The sequence below is a fragment of the Labrus mixtus genome, chromosome 22 (assembly GCF_963584025.1).
Source record: "Labrus mixtus chromosome 22, fLabMix1.1, whole genome shotgun sequence".
Lineage (NCBI taxonomy): Eukaryota > Metazoa > Chordata > Actinopteri > Labriformes > Labridae > Labrus > Labrus mixtus.
The window spans coordinates 16,002,860-16,022,093 of NC_083633.1; the positions used below are offsets into that span (position 1 = coordinate 16,002,860).

General features: G+C 41.4%; 4 protein-coding genes across 6 annotated transcripts in view; 3 read left to right on the forward strand and 1 right to left on the reverse strand.

Annotated features, from left to right (window-relative positions):
- dram1 (DNA-damage regulated autophagy modulator 1) overlaps nucleotides 1-3,811 on the forward strand; it is a 161,023-nt gene extending 157,212 nt beyond the window's left edge. For both annotated transcript variants that reach the window (XM_061029818.1, XM_061029817.1), the window contains 6 exons: nucleotides 334-401; nucleotides 662-804; nucleotides 897-1,074; nucleotides 1,275-1,333; nucleotides 1,486-1,578; nucleotides 1,673-3,811. In XM_061029818.1, the coding sequence (XP_060885801.1) occupies nucleotides 334-401; nucleotides 662-804; nucleotides 897-1,074; nucleotides 1,275-1,333; nucleotides 1,486-1,578; nucleotides 1,673-1,717 (586 nt within the window). In that variant the 3' untranslated portion in view covers nucleotides 1,718-3,811. The remainder of the gene's footprint in view (nucleotides 1-333; nucleotides 402-661; nucleotides 805-896; nucleotides 1,075-1,274; nucleotides 1,334-1,485; nucleotides 1,579-1,672) is intronic.
- A 320-nt stretch (nucleotides 3,812-4,131) lies between these two features.
- Nucleotides 4,132-7,426, reverse strand: washc3 (WASH complex subunit 3). The gene is made up of 6 exons (XM_061029819.1): nucleotides 7,210-7,426; nucleotides 5,809-5,973; nucleotides 5,570-5,707; nucleotides 4,894-5,010; nucleotides 4,699-4,763; nucleotides 4,132-4,610 (listed from the first exon to the last, which is right to left on the reverse strand). Exons 1-6 carry the CDS (start codon nucleotides 7,258-7,260, stop codon nucleotides 4,511-4,513), a joined length of 636 nt encoding a protein of 211 aa, XP_060885802.1. The 5' UTR covers nucleotides 7,261-7,426; the 3' UTR covers nucleotides 4,132-4,510.
- Nucleotides 7,427-7,654: 228 nt separating this feature from the next.
- On the forward strand, nucleotides 7,655-12,644 carry LOC132956367 (zinc finger protein 83-like). Of its 2 annotated transcripts, XM_061029775.1 has the most exons (9): nucleotides 7,655-7,820; nucleotides 8,261-8,463; nucleotides 8,547-8,648; nucleotides 8,725-8,820; nucleotides 8,909-9,019; nucleotides 9,107-9,224; nucleotides 9,663-10,362; nucleotides 10,790-10,845; nucleotides 10,947-12,644. In XM_061029775.1, the coding sequence occupies exons 1-9, from the start codon at nucleotides 7,787-7,789 to the stop codon at nucleotides 12,467-12,469; spliced, it is 2,943 nt and encodes a 980-aa protein (XP_060885758.1). In that variant the 5' UTR covers nucleotides 7,655-7,786; the 3' UTR covers nucleotides 12,470-12,644. The 2 variants fall into 2 exon arrangements, with proteins under 2 accessions (XP_060885758.1, XP_060885759.1); XM_061029776.1 differs by lacking the exons at nucleotides 7,655-7,820; nucleotides 8,261-8,463 and having other exon boundaries at nucleotides 8,730-8,820.
- Nucleotides 12,645-16,269: 3,625 nt separating this feature from the next.
- LOC132956672 (tetraspanin-7-like) lies at nucleotides 16,270-18,780 on the forward strand. Its single transcript, XM_061030242.1, has one exon. It carries the CDS (start codon nucleotides 16,270-16,272, stop codon nucleotides 17,356-17,358), a length of 1,089 nt encoding a protein of 362 aa, XP_060886225.1. The 3' UTR covers nucleotides 17,359-18,780.
- The last annotated feature ends 454 nt before the right edge of the window (nucleotides 18,781-19,234 follow it).

The following is a 19,234-nucleotide window of genomic DNA, read 5'->3' on the forward strand; positions in this document are numbered from 1 at the left end:
CAGAGGAACTGGGGTTTCTGTAATCATTAAAAAAGCTTAATCTGAGGTATTAAAACGCTCATTAAATTCTGTTTTCAGTGAAAAACCAGACATGTGTTGTTACAAAGTTCAGTTTCGTTTTCCTCCGCAGTAGTTTGGCTGGTACCCAAACTCCAGCTGCACGTACACATCTGCACCAACCTCAGTTTTTCACTTCTCCCTTTGTTGTTAACTTTAGAAGGGTGCACAAACATTTGAATTTTAAGAAAATAAAACCCAACAACTTGTCGGATACAAAGAGACTTGCAGCATGCTGAGGCTTAACTGAGGCTTGTCGTCCTTCTTCCTTTTCAGTGACACAAGTGCACAACCCCCGGAGAGCTGCATTTTTGGCCTTATGACATTCATCTCTGCATGTGCAGGTAATTTTTTTTTTCTTCTTCACCTCTGTCACTTTGAGAACATCTGCAGTGTCACATCTGTAAACTTCCTCTATTGTGCAACTTTGAACATTCCCAAATGGGAGGAACCGCATTGTCTAAAGATGTCACTCGCGGTTTCACTTTTTCAAGAACATGAAATCAGAATTGATTTGTTGGATGCAAGAAGATTTAAAAAAAAAAAAAAGTGACGTACGTTGATTAAATCTTCGCGGTTAATCCTTTATCTGACCTTTCCACAGGAATAGCCACCATGTACGCCAGGTACAAATATGTGCAGAAGCTAAGTGAGGAAACACATGTGGTGAGCCCCTGTCTCAATGGAAGTGCTCTTTATGTTGGGATGATGTCCTGTTTGGGCATGTGCATTGTTGCAACCTTCCAGGTATGTCTTCACGTGTAATTCCAAAAAGTGTATTGTAATCAAATAAAAGTATCTTAATATTTAATGTCACCTTTTCTGCTTTCCTTTTGCAGGAAATAACAGTGACATACGCTCATGATGCAGGAGCTCTGATTTTCTTCGTGTCGGGAATCTCCTACATTATCCTACAAACTGTTGTATCGTATAAGGCTTATCCATACGGGTGCTCCAGGAAGGTGATCGCAATACGCTTGTGTATCTCCATCATTGCTACTTTAGCATTTTTCCCCAGTATCCTTTCATCACAAGTCAGATGTTATAAAATACAGACCTACATGATGTCTCTTGTTTCCTGATTTCCTCTCTGCTTTGTTTGCATGCATGATGTCATGATCTTTTTTTTTTTTTTTTGTTGCCCTGACCAGTAAATGCAAACTGCTCTGTACTTTACAGTTACTGTTAAACGCTATTTTCCTCAGTGAATAATCCAGCTGTCGTCTGTGCATATTTTGTGAACCAAACCGAGCTGCACAGAGACCCCGACGACAAGGTAAGGCAGTTTGTCACAGTGTCACACGCTTATCAGAAAAGTTCCAGGAGGATTGGACGAAACGCATTTATTTTGTTTTTGGAAATGATTTCTCGTTTGTATCCGCGGATCTTGATCGTGTTGTGAATGCAGCATCTGCGTCTCTCTTCCAGGACTATCCTTATCAGTTAGCCAGCGCTGTGTGCGAGTGGACGGTTGCGTTCAGCTTCATTTGCTTCTTCTTCACATACATTCACGATTTCAAAGTGAGTCTAAAACACTCAATGCGGACACTCTTTTTCTCCTCTCTGTCGTCAGATGGGTGTTCTTACTTCTCTCCTCTCTTCTCCTTTCCTACAGCTTTTTACTCTTCAGGTGAAGGCAGTGTGCGAGGGTTACTCCTGATCCGTCTGCAGCTGCCAAAACTTGAAACAAACACCAGCGTTTTTAACTTCTGAAGATGTGCTGCACTTATTTTTGTAAAGATTTTAATCTCTTGTATTTTTTTTTACACTATTTTTTTTACAACATTTACGCTGAAAAATACAGCCTGACTGAATATGTTGATATATTATAGCTGGTACTTTTGACGTTCGTATTTATACATACCTGTAAGTCAGGAGTGGTTTTAAAGAGGGGAAAAAAACTGACCACAGCCTGTATCTTTATATTGTTTTATACAATCTGAAATCATTTATACAAGTGTCCTGATTGGGGCCCGTGTTCAGTCACTTTGCACTTTGCCCTTGATTGCCACACCAGCGTGTCATTCTGTCAAACCTGTGACACCAATAAGAGAAGTTCATCACACAGGGAACACATGACTGTCACTCGAGTTTGAATGGGAAAAAAAAAACAATCAAACTGACACACGTGTTCTGTGTGTAATTATGAGAAAATGTGATCAGTGTCAATGCAAGATTCTTATCATGATGAAAAATGGGGAAATTCTTCAAATGCTGCCACTTCACTTATCAGTGTTTTTATAATTGTGTTTCCTTTGGACAGCTTGACTTTTTGTATCAGGCACAGAGTTTAGATTTTGTTCCACTTACTGTAAACTTTTCACAGTTGGAACAGATACGGTTTCTTCTCAGGCTGCTACACAGTTCATCAGTGCAGCTCTTATTATTGTATCTTGAATGTGTCTACAGCCTGGAGCTCATGCACTGAGAATGAGGCTGCTACATGGATACGTTTGCTCAGGCAAATTCAATCACCCCAATGTCATAAACAGAAATGGAACTCTTTGTGAATTAAAGATTATTTATGCCACATACAAGCCCCAAATGTATGTTTTCCATCCCTAGACAGAGCCTCTTGTTTTTATTTGAATGTTTTTCAGGAGCTTGAGGAAAAAAACTGTATTATTGTTGCAGAAAATGTTGAAAAATAAAAAACCCTGGGAATTTGGGAACCACTCGTAGAGGGCATGAGACTAACATGTGGTTTTTCCAAAGACACAATCCCGGGCTGTAAACTGTAAGAGGACAAACTAGAGACACAGATCATATTAATGTTCACTACAGATAGTGTCTTTACAAAGGAGTTGATGCTTTAATCTATTACTGTGTATTGGTGTTCTGTGAATGAATGTTACAGACAAAGGAGCACTGCTGAGCTGCAAAATAAAGAAACACTTTTTTTAAAGCAAATGGATTGTTTATTTATTTCAACATTACTTTAGAGGGGAAACAAGAGAGGCCTTCCAGACTTCTTTAACTTTTTCAGTCATTGTGGTGTAAAATCCATTCATGGGAAATGTGCATGAATCTGACTCTCTCATTTTGTTGCTCAATCAAACTTTACTCAGTTTCACAACTGTACATTTTTTTTGAGCGTGTGGTCACAAGTCCTGACAAATGCAATGTGATCTGTCGGCACAACCGACAAAGTTAAAAGCTGCAGTTTACATTTTTTTTTTTTTTTTTTTTAATAAAGGCTGTTTTCTGGGTTTTATAGTAGAGATAGGACAGTGGATAGAGTCGGAAATCAGGGAGAGAGAGAGAGTGGGGGATGACATCGTGGAAGGGATTCAGACCCGGGACGCCCGCCTGGAAGACCACAGCCTCCATACATGGGACGTGCGCACAAAAAAACCACTAATCCACCATCGCCCAAAGTTGAATTTTTAAGTGTTTTTCACTTATTTACATCTTGTTTACTCTTTATATATGCAAAGGTTAGTACGCAACACGATGTTATTACCGGAGTATTTTAGAACTCCAGCAATCCACTGAGTTCAATAATTAAGTGGAACTACAAACAGACAATGCATCCCTATTTATTTATTATCGTCTTCAACTCATAACACAGCAGGGAGTTTTCAGCTGGTGAGTCAAAGTACTTATAAAAAGCTTTTTTAGTTTTCAGATGCAATATTTAGATTTTTAAATTAATTGTTAATCATCCTAAATATATTAAATAATTAAGTGTGCAACAAGGCCTGGACTGGGTCTAAATACTTCTACTTTAATTAATAAAGCAAGAGAGGTCTTATGTCGTTTCTGTCGCTCCGACGAGGCCAGATTTCATCAATTGTCCAAAAAATATATACATGTTCTGTCTCAACTAGGTAACACAATTTAAAAGTATGCGATCATTTGATTTGTTTATTATAATCTGTGATTCATCTGTATGAAAAACATCACCGTTTTTACAGCCTCAACGCGTGAGAACAAAAGTGATATTAAGCATCCAGTTCAAGGACAAGAAGTCTAAATATTCCTGAAATAAAAATGTTAAAGACATGACAAAGTGTTTTGGCATCGTCTTTAAAACAGAACTAACATGTACGAGTTACAAATATCCAACCTGCATTTTTGGTCCTTTTTTTAACCCGACCCTGTACAACAGCATTTAATCATTTGAATTCCTTTCAGTACAAAAGGTAAAAGCTACTGCCACCTTATGAAGACTACTGCTAATATAATCAACAAGGAGTTTATTCTTTTTATTTCAACAGTAGTCATCGGTGAAAAATGCTAAATGTATCAAAATGGACGAGGTCACAGACTATGTCAGCTTTCACTGAAATGACACTCACACTGACTCCTCTGTTTCAGGCACTTCCATTTGCACCCTCTCAGTCTTTACAGGCACCGCAACCTACTTCTGTTCTGAGCACAGGCCGACAGAGACGCAGATCGGCTTTTACAGGAAAGCTTTTGAGATGAGGTGGGCGGAGGACGTGCGATGTCAGTCGCTGAAGGACGATTCACTGTCTGAGCTGGTGGCAGCGACATCTTGATCCTCGGTCGCCCCTGCTGCTCCGTCTGGCACGGGGGCATCGGGTGTGCTGTCACAAAGGAAGGAGGGAAAACATTATCAGTCAGGTTCATCAGATGTTTTAACATGATGCCACGTGAATTCAAAGAGACACTCACTCAAGCAAGTTTGGATCCAAACCCTCCAAGACCATTTTATTCCTGATAGCCAAAACCGGAACTCCCTGGAATAGAAATAATATAATGTCAGGCTGTCTGAACTTTGATTTACAGGTTTTCAGGAGTGCATGTGTCAGAAACAGCTTGAGAAACAGAAGGAAGGAGTGTTTTTTTTCCCCTCTGTGCAGGACTTACCACTTGAACCATTTTCAGGTATCGTGCGTAACGCGGGTCCTTGCACACTGTCATCACATTCTCTGCAGCCGTGTTGTCTTCTTCTATTCTTTCTGTTATTGTCGGCTCTGGAGCAGTCTGGACAGACAGCAACATGGAATATAAATATTAACAATAAGAGAGTTTGTAGTAACGAGTGATTAAGACAGCACAGGATATCAGATGTGGTACCTTACTTTGCATTTCTTCTAGGTGGTTCTCTTAAGTAGGTTTAAAACCTGTAACTTAACTCTATTAAAATCATTAGTTCTGTTTTTTCTCTTTGCTATAGAGTGCAATAAATTATTATTTGGGTATTTTGAAGTAATTTTCTTAGTTGCACACTTTTTAAGGGGAGGATTTCTACACTTTGTGTCTGCACTAAATATGAAATTGCAGCGGGTTAGCTTAGCATAAACGATGCTAAAACATCTACCGAGCAACACTTCTGAAGCCAGCTCTCTTGAACACTCTCCTGCATGTTTTACATTTGCACACATGCTGAAGTGTAAAACAAACAGGTTGTGGTTTTACGGGGGTGTGAGGAGCATCAACTACTTCTTCCTGAGCATGCTGACGCATTGCTGACTGGCCACATTATTAACCTCCATCGTATAATGCTATATATGGTCGTTAGTGTGCATGTGAATGTATTTACCACTGGCGGAGGCAGAACGGCTGGAGGTGGAACTTCTGTCTGGCTCTGAATTGTGGTTGTGGGTCCATTAGATTGAACAGGTTGCTGCTGACTGGATCCTTCTATTGTGACATCCTCCAGTCCGGGAATGGAGGACAGCTGCTCAGAGCAACACAATGTTCAACACACGGTCAGTGCATTGGCATAGACGTGCGTGTGGAGTGGTCATGAACAGCAGAGGGATTCACTTAAACACTCACCTTGGCCTCCAAAATGCACAGGGTTGTTTCTATTTGCTGTATGCGAAGAGAAATGTTGGAAAGTTTCTCCTCACACACTGTGGAGAAACGATTGAGGAACCGGACTGTGTGCACAACAAACTGATTGAGATAGGCAACCACTCTTCTCTGTTGAATAGCGGGGACCTGCAGGAAACAGATACATCTATTTTAAGAATGTACCCAGGGCTTATTTGAGTAAGAAAATGTCCTTATCAGAATAGAGGCATTTCTGCCATGTAGGCTTGAACCCACTGCAACCTTTGAATATAAACATAGATATATGAAAATCTCTTTGTAATGTTAACAAGTTTATAAACATATCTATGAAATCAATACTTAAACAGGAAATACCTTTTTTCAACCAAACTTGGAAAATCTATAAAATAGTACACATTAACTTTATGAAAATTGATTTACCTGCAATTATGAACCAAAGACAAAATGATTACCACCAGCTGACAATGTGTGTAAAATAAGTGTAGGAGGAAGTTACAGTTCTTTAAGATGTCTATCTACACTTACACTGAAGTATCTTTGTGTCAACATATTTATATTTATTTGGTCCACGATGTTAAGTGCTGGTCCTAAGACGCTGACTAGACTCTTCTCCTCTGTCGCCCCCCGGTGGTGGAATGAACTTCCAAACTCCATTGGATCTGCAGAGTCCCTCTGCACCTTTAAGGAAAAGCTAAAGACCCAGCTCTTTCATGAATATACATGAATTAATTGATTTTTATATTATATTTTGTTTTTATTGAATGACGGCCAAACTTAAACAAATCGTGAGAACATTGTCAAAGTTAACGCTTCTGACAACAAGCGCAACAGAATAAACAAAAAAAAAACATGAAGGCTAACATGACATCAAACAAGATGTAAAAATCTAAACAGCATCAATAACATAGCCTAATGTCGAGACAGGGGGGGGGGGGGGGGGAAACCTTTCATTAATTAATTATACCTGGTATTATTCTATTATTGTATTTTTTTTCTACCTTTATTTAACTGATGTACACATGTTTGATTTTTAACTTCTTGTTATTTTTAATAATTATATTCAGGGGTGCAAACTCATCACGGATGAAAAAGGTGACATGGATCCAAAAAAGACTGCAGGATTCATCTTATTTTTTTCAGCTTGTAGAAGTGGCATTTGTGAATTACTGCACCATTTTTTTGCACACATGGAAACTGACAGGGAAAAATGAATATTAGTGCATTTACTCGGCAGCTTTCAAACTGCATTAACTCTCTCTGCGAAATGTCTTTTACAAACAGTCATAGTCTGGTTTGCATATTAACTGTCTGAACTGTTTCCTCTCTTTATGTCAACACGTAGCTAGCAGACGGTGTTATGTTAGCTATCCGAGGAATACAAACCTTGGTAAGATCAACACCAGAGCCCACAATCGGCAGTCCGTCCTCGTCCATGTTGAATTAAAACTCCCTGCAGCTTTAAGAGCACTTTTTAGTTTCTGCGGTTGAAGTTTTCTCGTCAGAAAGACACAAAGTAGCACATTTAAAAAAGAAAAAAAAAAAATCGGATGTGAAATGTTTCATGTGACTCTGGACTGCGTGATCGCGTCCTGACGTCACAGACCGACGGCGTGAGGATGCGTCCGGTTGAAGCAGCCAATGGGATCCGTGATATTTTATTTTGAAGCACATTTTGGCAAAATAACAACACTCAGTTTGATTTCGCGAGATTAAACTAGATTTGGTTACACAATATAGTAGTGGGAAATAATAATAATAATAATAAAATAAATGTGAAGTAAATACAAATAACACACTGGGGGGGAGTAGACTTTTATTTTGAAAGAGGAAACACACCGGACGAGTTGAGGAAACGGGCGCTTGCGTGCTAACAGCGCATGTTAGCCCTCCCCCCCAAAAAAAATTAAATAACATTATTTAACATTTATTTGTTGACGCTAAATAAACCTACTTTGCACTAATGGAGGCTGTTGAGTCAAAAGAGAAAGTTAATGGTACGTACTTTAATAACCTGTCCCCGCTGTGATCCAAAAACAGGCTTTGTTTATGTTCGTCAGCTGCAGGCGGGACCCGTCTATTTAAAGGAACAAATATCTGTCATAAACTGTCAGGATTTATCTGTTGCATTACTTATGTATTATTATTCATATTAAGTTATACATTTAATTGGTCTGAGGTGTAAAAGACAGCTGTGACTAATAGATTTGTCCAGCAATTATACTGCTTCATAGCCATAAGGCAGGTTCAGGATTTCTTAGATTTTGCTTATTTATAGTTCTATCATGTAATTTTTTGATTATTTCCATTTTAAAAAAAATACATTTTATCTGGTAAAACAAGTGATGCTGAGTTCGTCTGCATGTGCTTTCTTCAGTGTAAAGCTCACTGATGCCCTCATCAGATCATCTCTCACATTGCAACTTGCATGTTTCAGACCCAAGCCTGCCTCTCCCATCTCTGCGCCTCCTGGTGCCCCCACTGCAGCTCCTGTCCGCTGCTATGTGGCAGCTGGCGAAGCGGAAAGATGTGCTGAGTTACGAGAGGCTCCAGGAGTTTGTGTGCACGGTGACGGAGGCGGCCCCTGGACTCATCAACCACAGACAGAGAGCCCAGCTGGTCCTGGGTCTAAGAGCGAGGGTGAGTTTAGTTTTTTTTTAACATAATCCATCCACACATAATAGCTCAAAGACTTTTGCTGTAGCGGTTTGTTGATATTTCAGTTGATTCTGGAGCTTTGCAAAGGCTCGTCGCGAGGTTCTGTGGATTCTCAGATGATCCAGAGCTACTTGGAAAGACTCCCTGTGACCTCGACACAGACAGATGTAAGTACAGTGAAGCAGCGCCTTGTGAAAACTTTAAATGATAATCAGTCAATGACGTGAACCCTGTCTGTGGCAGTACAGGGATGCTGAGGTGAAGACAACAGAGTCCACTTTCATTGCACTTGTTCAGAGCCTGCTAAAAGATCCAGTTGAGAGAGCTTATTTCTTCCAGGTCAGACACACTGTAATAACTTCACATCTTGATGCTGCTCCTAATCAGATGTATAGTAAATTAAAATCCGGTGATTTTTTTTTTCCAGGAGGTGTTCCCAGTGGAATACGGGCCTCGGTATGATGCTGCTCTGCATGTGATACTGTGGGAGCTGCTGTCAAAGCTGGAGAAGCTGTTTCCAGTTCCAGACTTAAAACAGGTGTTCGGACCGTCCGTGCAGACGTCTCATGTTGTTGAACGTGCCATTCGCCAGAAACTTTTAAACACATCTGCTGTGTGATTACAGACTGCAGCCTGGCTCGGCTCGGCTCCTTCTGTTTTGGAGGAATGCGTTGAGACGTCACCTGAAGAGCTGAGCTCCATCTTCAAACACTACAAGAGTTCAGGGCTGCTGAAGATGCCATGTGAGTAGAATCGAAAGGATGGGTCTGTTAAAAGTGAAAGGATACATACTCTTATTTCAGCCTCTTATATATAAGCATATAAGTCCTGCTTCTGGATTTTTTTAAATATCAGTTGTATTATCAATGATTTACTTTTAAAACTCCACTTTTGATCTTTGCTTTTATGTCTTGTGTAAATTTGCCTCAAAATTGTTTGCCAACAGTTGAGCCTAAAATTGTTTTAAAATTTTAAGCCAAAGAAAACACCAGTGCTGTTAGGTTGTACAACATAGAATGAAAATAGATTCAATTTTAAAGCACTTCCACTGTTAAATGATATTTGTATTTGCTAGTATAACTGAATCCTCAAGAATCAGGAAAGAATCCCCCCAAAAAATCCCCAAATTAACATTTTCTGTTTTCTGGTTTTTTTTTGTTGTTGTTGTTTTTTTTTCACAGATGGTCCTTCGTCCACCATCGGCAGCTGCATAATGTCGGCTCTTTCCATCCCTCCCTCACAAAAGACAAACATCTCTGTTGGACTGGAATCCATCCACAATTACGCCAACGTCCTAAACCCTGTCACTTTTGTCAGTACGGATCAGTACAGCGTTGTCGCCGTTTACACTGAAGTGGAGGTCGGTGCAGCTGAGGTGGACGAAGAAATGGTGGAGGCCGCTGAGGTGCAGGTCCAGACGGATTTCTATGAAGAAGAGATCATGGCCATGAGCGCAGAAAACGCCAGTGAGGAGGCTAACGGCTCGCGGGCGGAAGAAACAAGCGACACCGCGGGTGTTGCTAAAGCTCTGGAGACTCTGGCGAAAACATTTGCGCTGAGGAAGGAGAGCCTCGGTCAAGAAGTCCAAACGGGGAAGGAGGACTCGTCCCTTAATGATGAGCCGCGGCTTGGAGCAGCAACCGAGGAGGCAAAGGAGGATTTCCCCTCTGAAGATACGGGGAGCAATGTGAACTCTTTGGCAGACCTGAAGGGTAATCGTGCATCCTTTTCTGCTGATGAAGAAGTCACAGAAGAAGATCCAGTGTCTCCAGGGTCAGCTGATGTTCGCCGATCTACTCGTTTTCATGTGAAGACCTCAACCAGCAGGCAGAATACATGTGAAGTCGAGAAGCCAAAAGAAACAAGTGAAGAGCTAAAAATGTAGGAAACACATTTGAACTGTAATTCTATAATTAATTACCTTTTTATGCACCAATGTAGAACATCGAAACATCGGCCCATCGGCAAATAATGTGGAATGCAGCAATGTATTTGTTGTGTTATGGAAATCTGCAATCATCTACATAAAGGTGTCATCCCTGATTTTCACAATCAGTACATCTCTAAAAAAAAAAAAAAAAAAAGGAAATCAGTTTTTACAATTTTGTTTCTTGTTGATTAACCTCCGAGATTTAAGACTGAAATCAATATTTTCAACTCTTTTCAAGAAGACAACAAAAGCATGTTTCCTTACAGTTTCCACGGTTCCTTTAGTCGTATTTTCAGTGTAACATTCATAGTATTTATTGTTCCATAACACGTCAAAGATGAATCTACGTTAAATGATTCAACACGTTTGTTTTCACAGGAGCAGAGCTGATGGATCTCTCGCCCCCTCCATCATAGCCATCAAAGGAAGTGAAGGTCATTTTCTAACATGAAATAGAGAAACATTTTATTTGTAAAGTCCCCACGTATTATTTCAAACCTCTGTCTCTCTTTTTTTTTTTTTTTTTCATGTGCAGGAGATTCAGAAGAGCTGACCTCGATCATCTTCACCTGCTCTCGCTGTCCCTTCCACAGCTCTGAAGAAAACAGCCCTCCTCACTTCCACATGCAGAGCGTTCGCACTGAAGAGTACAGGACGCTTGCGGGCGCTACGTTTACCCCGTCGCCTTCCAGCACGGATGAAATTTTCACGTCGATTAAACTTTTCCCCAAAGGAAACACGGAGCAGGACGAAGCAGAACAGGGTGAGAGTCCGGGCAGAGGAAGCGTGTCTCAGCCCCGAAGCAGACAGAAGGCCCTGACATGTGAAACGTGCGGTAAGACGTTCACGCGCACGTCAGATGTCAGGCGGCACCAGCTCATCCACACTGGAGAGAGACCATTTCACTGCTCGCAGTGTAACCGAACCTTCCAGCACTCGTGGGACCTTGCCAAACACGAGAGCAAACATCACGGCGTGGACATTTCTTTCTCCTGCCGGCTGTGCGGCAGCTCCTTCCCCAACCTCCGCGCGCTCACCGGCCACCACAAGAAGTCTCACTCGCGGGAGAGCCGGCTCCCTCAGATCTGCTCCATCTGCAGCCAGAGCTTCCCCACGTCCTCGGAGCTGCTCGAGCACAGGAAGTCCCACGTCGCCGACAAGCGCTACCTCTGCCAGCAGTGCGGCGCGGGGTTCGACACGCTGCTCGCCCGCTCCAAGCACCGGCAGATACACCAAGTGAAGCATCAGTTTAAGTGTCAGCACTGTGAGAAGACGTACACGCGGAGATCTGACGTCAAGAGGCATTTAAGGACGCACACGGGAGAGAGACCTTACCAGTGCGACCAGTGCAGCAAACGCTTCTCTCTGCGCTTCTCGCTCATGAAACACCTTCGCGTTCACACGGGCGAGAGGCCTTTCCAGTGCTCCCAGTGCCAAAAGAGGTTCACGCTGGTCTCAGTGCTCGCTAGACACGAGAGGATGCACACAGGGGAGAAACCGTTCCTTTGCTCTCAGTGTGGGAAGGGCTTTTTGTCGCAGGGTGAGCTCACAAAACATCACAGGTCACACGTGGACGTCAGGCCTTACTCCTGCAACCTGTGTGACAAACGCTTCAAGAGCAAGAAAACCCAACAGGAGCACATCGTCTCCCATACTGGTGCCCGTCCATACCCCTGCACCTACTGCGGGAAGGGCTTCACAAAACCGTACGCGCTCACCAGACACAATCTCATTCACACGGGGGAGAGGCCGTTTCCCTGCGGGCACTGCGAGAAGACGTTTCTAACCCTCAACGAGGCGCAGCTGCACCAGCGGATTCACACGGGGGAGAGGCCGTATCCCTGCAGCGTCTGTGAGCTCAAATTCAAGAGCTCGTCGGTGCTGGCCCGACACAAACGCTGCCACTCAGGGCTCCGGACGCAGAAGCCGCACTGCGAGAAGTGCATGACGACGTTCACATCCAAGGCCAGGCTGAAGGAACACATGGAGACACACAGAGAGGAGGGAGACGCAGCACAGTCTGTGAACACTTTGAAGCCTGAGGAATTGAACAGTTAAAAAAATAATGATTACATGTGTGGTACAAAATAGTTTTCATCAGGAGAGATTATATTTTAAAACGTCTTCTCTTGACCTTACTGTCAAATGTTTGACAATTGAAACTGATGGGTTTTTCATACTCACCAAGTCACACAAAATTGTTTTTTTTAAAGAAATAAATTTGACAAATCATTTTTATACTTTCATGTTTACTATCTTCTCCCAACTTGTCTTTGGAGTTTGTTAAAGAGAACTACAATTATGTTTACCTCATCCTATACCCCTTATTTGCATTCGAGATCATAGCTAAAACCAAATCATTAATTAAAAATATTTTTTTTACTCCTTTCCCTGTCTATTTCTCTCTCTTCGCTCTTTAATCGGGTGCATATTAATATTAGAAAACATGACGTTTTCATAAACAGGTTAAGAATAGGAAAATGAGGAAGGATTATTTGATAAAAAAATTCAAATCGGTTTTATTAATAAGCCCCGGATGTAGTGTGACTTACAGCATACTGTTCCAACCCATTAAAAATATTTTTTAATGAACAACATTTAGATACTTTTATGAAAAAGGACAGAAGCTAAAGTTAAAAAAAATTGATTACATATCTATATATGCTTTACAAACGTTACTGACTTTATGAAGTGTATAAATGTTTTAGCATTTTCAGGAAATCAGGTGGGGTCACTCTCTGTTAATTCACTGTAGCGCCACCACGAGGTTGATATTTTTGCTGTATAAGTGACATGTCAGTACAACTGTGAAATGCTATGAAATGGGTTAGTCTGTGTATATTAAATCTCCAAACATTCCCACAGTCAGGTAAAAACATTCAATGAAGTTTGTGTGTAAATACCCGCAAAAACATTTACATCCACATAAACCTCAGCTGTAGGCTACTTTTAGTTTGGAGTGGATTAGCCAATGCTTCACCGAGCCGGTAGCATAACATGAGTTTGTTTTTTTTGTTTTTTTTTACTAATTCAGGCCTTGTAAAAACATTTAATTTAAGCAACATTTCGGCAACAAGACAGAAAGTTTGAGAAACACAGCTTAATTAAGGGAGTTTCCTATGTGTTGCTTCCATTGTCTTTCAAAAAGGGTGATTCTGCAGCCACCAAAATAGAGAAATGGTTTCCCCAAGGCTCTATCTTCATGAGGCTGTGCCAGGGGTTTCTTTGATATCTCATCCTGCAAGTGTCAGGTGATGTATTTCCTTCATTTTTTGTCTAGAGTGCACATAAAACCCAGTCAGCTGGTGGTTATAGAGCAAATATTAATTATAAGCTCCATAAACAGGACCTCATTTGCCTGCACAGAGCTCAAGCTGTCAGTGGTAAAATCCCTCTGCATCATGCATCATGCTGCTTGCTGCTATTTTCTGTCTAAACTGAAGAAATAGATGCTTTTATAAGTCTTGGATAAATCTCAAAACACCAAACACTAGGCATTGTGTGATTTTTTTAAAATTATGTTAAATATGTTTAGTTAAAAATAAATTCCCTGCAACTCTTAAAAGCAAAATGTGGGATCTACAGCTTTAGTAAATAAACAACATTAACCTTCCTCTTCCCCTGCCAATGTATCTGGCAACTCCCCTCTCTGTCACCGCTATTTTCACTATTATGTCCTTATGAAAAAGATCAATTTGAATGTGTTTAATTAACTGAGAGGCGAGATCTGATTGGGCAGAGGATCGACTGGAGGGAAGTCAAAGGGGAGCAGTGATCATTTAACATGGGGAACAACCGAGTGCAGTTAAGGTAGAGGGCTTAGAGTGGGAGAGCTCAGCTGTTTGAAATTGATTATCTATTTTCAGCCTTGCATTTGTTTCTAAACTATTTTTAAAATTAAACAAGAGAGTATGGCTAGACAAGACAATAACACAGATACTGGTGGTTGTAACTTTATTGTCAATGCTGCCATATGAACGGGACGAACAGAGGATGGGATAAGCCGCCGTCAGACCACAGCATATCATAATGTGGAAAAATGTAAATGGGCAGAAATTGAAACTCATTTAATTTGTCATGGTTCTACTTTACATTTTATTTTTAGTGACACAACAGTGATTCTAAAATGGAGAAAACTGAGATGTGGACAGAACCCACCCTTCATACACAGTTAACAGGTGTGTAGATGTTGCGATTCTGGACAACAACGTACCTCTTATTTATTTGCTGATTTTGTCCTTAACATCTCAAAGTAGTGATAAACATCCTCCTTTTTTTTACAGTCAAAATGCATCTCTCACTTTGCGTTTCAAAATGTAAAAAAGTTTTGCTGCATGCTGTTTAACACATATTCTGACACCTACACACCTACACACCTACCCCCGCATTGGTTGTTGGACATTAAAAGTAACACTATAGAAATGGTCAATCTCTAATCTCGGATTTTGTTTTTTTTTCTTTTTAAAGTCATAAAGAGGAATTAATATTAGTTTTATTTATTTTTTTTGTATCAGCTAAATACTCCTCACAGGAACTTTCACATGACTTGCATATAACACAACTCAAATTGTAAATGTTATACATCTTATGTGGAACTCTGTTGGAGGGTTTAATCTTAATAACTTCACGTGCTTTTACTAAATCTTTTTGATTGGTTATCTTGAAGTTGGGTGAACATCAATTTAAAATTGTTTGGGGATAGCTCAAATAAGTCTAAAGATATGAATGTGTCTTCAGCATTCAGTTAGCTAGTCTACTGATTTTGTTCAGTTTCAGGTTATCATTCTGCCAGGTTGATTTAAACTGGCTTGATTATTAACCTACCTTGACCCAATAATTCATGCTTTCTTGGTTTTTGAGTTTTTTTGCACAGAAGTGTTATAATAATAATAATAATAATAATATATTGTTTTTTTTATAGCGCTTTTCTAGGAACCCAAAGACGCTTTGACAAAATATAAAACCATAAAAACAAAACAAAAAACGACGAGGACAGTACAATGAAGAAGTAATGTAGGGGGAGGGGGGGAGCTAGTGGTTGTAGGCAATGTTGAAGAGGTGAGTTTTGAGGGATTTCTTGAAGGAGGTGAGTGTGGGGGAGTCTCTAATGTTATAATTAAATATTTGCTGTTTTTATTAAAGTCTTAAAAAAAAAGAACAGAAATGCTAATTTGTGTGTCATATCATATAAATGCAGCTCCATAGAATGACCAAAACTTCAATTCTTAAATGCTTGGTGACACCGCTGGACCAGATTGTCGTACATAACATATGCGTGTCCTAGATTGTATTTTCATTCATCAGTATGTCAAACAAGGAAAGCTAGGGAGAGTTTTTACACTTCACAAAGACAACACACACTGATTAGATAGTAAGAGTGATTTCCCCCACTTCTAAAAATAGATAGTTGTAAGACTAAAAGGGATGCTCCTCCACACCGAGAGGGGGTGTTAACGTAAAGATGTGATGTTTTTTCCACTGCAATCACCTCTCGTCTTGACCAGAGCGTGGGGCAGCAGCGAGGGAGTCGATGTATGGATGTGACTATCGAAGGAATTTGATGAGCTATTGACCATGCAGGTGGAAAAGAAGCCCGTAATAAACAAATAAATTGGTTTGCAACAAGGAGGCTGTGGATGCAGATAACAGCGCGACGCGACACCCATCAGTGTGATTTACAGTCCAGCCGGCGTTGGTGGTCTCAGTGGTGGATTAATACCCGGTCATAAAGAAGAGGGGGGGGGGGGGGGTTGTGCATTGCAGGAGGAAGAGAGTGAAGGCACTGATAGAGGAAGGAAGAGAGAGGAGGAGTGTGTGAAAGAGAGAAAGAGGGGGTACATAAAGCTGGTGCCGGGATCATGAGCTTCGCATTGCCTTACGGGTCGTTGTCTGCTCGGCCGAGTCCCAGCAGACGATCTTTGGACTGGGAACACGAGCGGCTGGCAGTGCGAAGGCTTTCCTCACCGCGGGGTCTCGATCTGCTCTCTCCGCCTCCTCTTCCTCGCCGGCCCTCTGCGATCCCCGGCTACCTGCTGCCCTCTTACCAAGAGCAGGAGGAGCAGCTCCACCAGCAGCATCAGCGACTTTCCTTGTCCATCGGCTCAGAGGCCTCCCTGGCTCCTCCGGCACCTCCACCTGTGGGCGCCGTCCCACCTTGCTGCCGCCCGGTGGGAGTCATGCACCTCCTGCGCTTAGGTCTCCTGGCGTTCAGCTGCCTCTTCTGGGCAGCAGGCTTGGCCATCTTCACCCTGGGTGTTTGGGCACAGATTTCCCTTGCTGACTTCATGCTGCTGTCTGCCAATCGCTACCCCAACGCCCCAATCATCCTTCTGTCCACAGGGGCTGCTGTCACCATCTGGGGCTTCCTGGGTTGCCTTGGGGTGGCTGCGAATCTTCCCTGTGTTCTTAGGGCTTATGGGTTCTTCCAACTTGCTGCACTTGTTGCCGGTTTGGCAGCTGGCCTCTCAGGTCTCTTCTATCGCGAAGACATTGCCGGAGGATTTCGCAGTGGCCTACAGCGAGCGGTTGCCGGCTATACCGAAGATGAAGGGCGTGCGGATGCATTAGATAGCCTGCAGAGGGCCCTGGAGTGCTGTGGAGCTGAGGGTTGGCGTGACTGGCTCACTTCGGACTGGGCTTTCCAGCATATGACCTTCCTGCCCAATGAGAACGGCAGCTCGGTGTCCTTGCCGGACAGCTGCTGCATGAGGCGCAAGGGCTGCAAGAACCGACCTCTCCTGTCAGACTATGTTGAAGAAGTTGAAGCTGCAGGAATCCATCCACACGGCTGCTTCCGCAAAGTCTTCAGCTTGGTCAACGACAACGTCTTCCACATTGCTGCCACTGTGTTAGGACTGGCCTTTACCCAAATCGGAGGCATTGCACTGGCTTGTCTGCTGGCCAACAAAATGACACCGAGACAACATCGGCGTGTTGTGGCACATTAATGGTTAACTTTTAAAAATAGCAACGCCTACTAAAGTTTAACCAATTGGTTTGATTGGGAATGAATTACACCTTAGGAGTCATAGAGTTGCAGAGCGGGGATAGTTATTTTGAGCATCCAATTTCCATTGATATTCTGCGTAGACAGGTCAAGTAACCAGCATGTTAAAACCTTTCAATGCTTGGATTAGTGTAAACTCTCCTGATGGAAAAGTTAGCAAATTCTTTAAAACATCTTGTTCTCTGAGAAAACTAAGTGTCAGCCATTGGACACCAGCCCTCAACTTTAACCCCTGTTGAGTATTTCATTGTGAGAAAAAGAACTTTCTAAAAATCAAACAAGAAGAAGCAAAGTTTCATAACTTGATTCTGGTCCTACATTCAACTTGAAATCCATTAACTTTTAGTTTCTGGGTCAATAAAGATGAAAAGAGAAACACCATATGTTTTTATTCAAAATTGTGAACATGTACCCTGAATTTTTGTTTGCCATGTCAAATCTCTTTTTTTTTTATAATCCAAGCATAGAAACATTTAGGATGATGGTCATAAACACAGGTTATGCAAAAGTATAATTTGTTCCAATGTAGAGTAACATAGGACCATGTAGGATATAATTACTGTAAAATTGTGGTGCTTTAGTGGTTCAAAAAGCAAATTTCGCAACCTGGAACTCCTCATACTTTGCAAGTCTCTTACACTGACTGATTGCCAGATTGGGCAGCTGAACTGTAAATATAAGAAAAAGGTGGTTGGCAGTACATTGAGCTTTTGCCCCCTGATGAACAATGCAGCTTTGTAAAATAATTGTGTAAATATATGCATGGGTTAATACACTGCAATATATAAAATGTATGAAACACACCTACAACTAAAACATTATTAAGTACATCCATTTTGGGTAACCACTCTGGTACACAACACTGAATGCACAGGAATGTTCACCAGCAGTTTCCACTGGACCTTATTTAGTCTGACTGTGTTCGACAGATGTTCATATCTACATCATTGAGTCTTCCCATCACAAAGACTTCACTATGCTAGAATGGGGCTTTAGAAAATCACCTAAATAATCTAATGTTCTCTGTAGCATATTCTGCATTTTCTACATCTAAAAACGCTGTACAGTATGAATGCCACTGTGTCGAGTCGCTGTAAGATGAAGACTGCTTGAAAAAAGTTTGTCCCAGACGTCTCTGTTGCTAGAGTTTGTAAATTCTGAAGCACAAGTTGTTTTAAATCATTTCATGGGGATAACATTTCTGATGATGCTAGCATAGGCCTACGTATGACGTTGTACAGCCGACTACTAGCATGAAACAACGAGTCTGGATAAGATTAGAATGTTCTCTTCTGCAACATAAAAACTGAAGTTGACTTCAATAAAAAGCTTTGGAAAGTATTATTACTCATTTATTTGTTTATTTTTTGCTTAATCAAAGAGGGAGAACATTTTGCTCATACTACTCTCATCTTTGAATGCTGAATTTTAAGCTAACACAAGGAGCTGGTTAGCCTAGCCTAGCATAAAGACTGAGAGCAGGGGAATAAACAGCCGACTGGTTTCACTTAATTTTTGTGGAATCTGTTAAAAAACAGGAACTAAACAACAAATTTGTGATAATAAGTGAGCTGTTGCGTTCTTGTTGTCATTAAACTAGCTTGCTGGCTGTTTAAGGCTACGTTTAGCTCTGGTTAGCTTCCTTTGGCTGCAGATTCATATTAGCCTTACATTGATCACATTTCATATAGTCTATAGAATTTAACCTTTCCAATTGTTAAAGAAAGTTAGAAAAAATATTGTCACAAGCTAGCAACCTTTCTTTATTTCTTCTCTGGTCTTGATACTTAGCTAGGCTAACCGGCTGCTAGCTAGCT

Excerpts from the sequence above, each read along its gene's own strand:
- LOC132956672 (XM_061030242.1), top strand. The coding sequence starts at position 16,270 with ATGAGCTTCGCATTGCCTTACGGGTCGTTGTCTGCTCGGCCGAGTCCC.
- washc3 (XM_061029819.1), bottom strand. The coding sequence starts at position 7,260 with ATGGACGAGGACGGACTGCCGATTGTGGGCTCTGGTGTTGATCTTACC. Across the intron at positions 5,708-5,808 it reads TGTGCATTTTGGAGGCCAAG|CTGTCCTCCATTCCCGGACT; the intron begins GTGAGTGTTTAA and ends TGCTCTGAGCAG. Across the intron at positions 5,011-5,569 it reads CCGTTCTGCCTCCGCCAGTG|ACTGCTCCAGAGCCGACAAT; the intron begins GTAAATACATTC and ends CTGTCTGTCCAG.
- LOC132956367 (XM_061029775.1), top strand. The coding sequence starts at position 7,787 with ATGGAGGCTGTTGAGTCAAAAGAGAAAGTTAATG. Across the intron at positions 8,464-8,546 it reads TCCTGGGTCTAAGAGCGAGG|TTGATTCTGGAGCTTTGCAA; the intron begins GTGAGTTTAGTT and ends TTGATATTTCAG. Across the intron at positions 8,821-8,908 it reads AGAGAGCTTATTTCTTCCAG|GAGGTGTTCCCAGTGGAATA; the intron begins GTCAGACACACT and ends TTTTTTTTCCAG.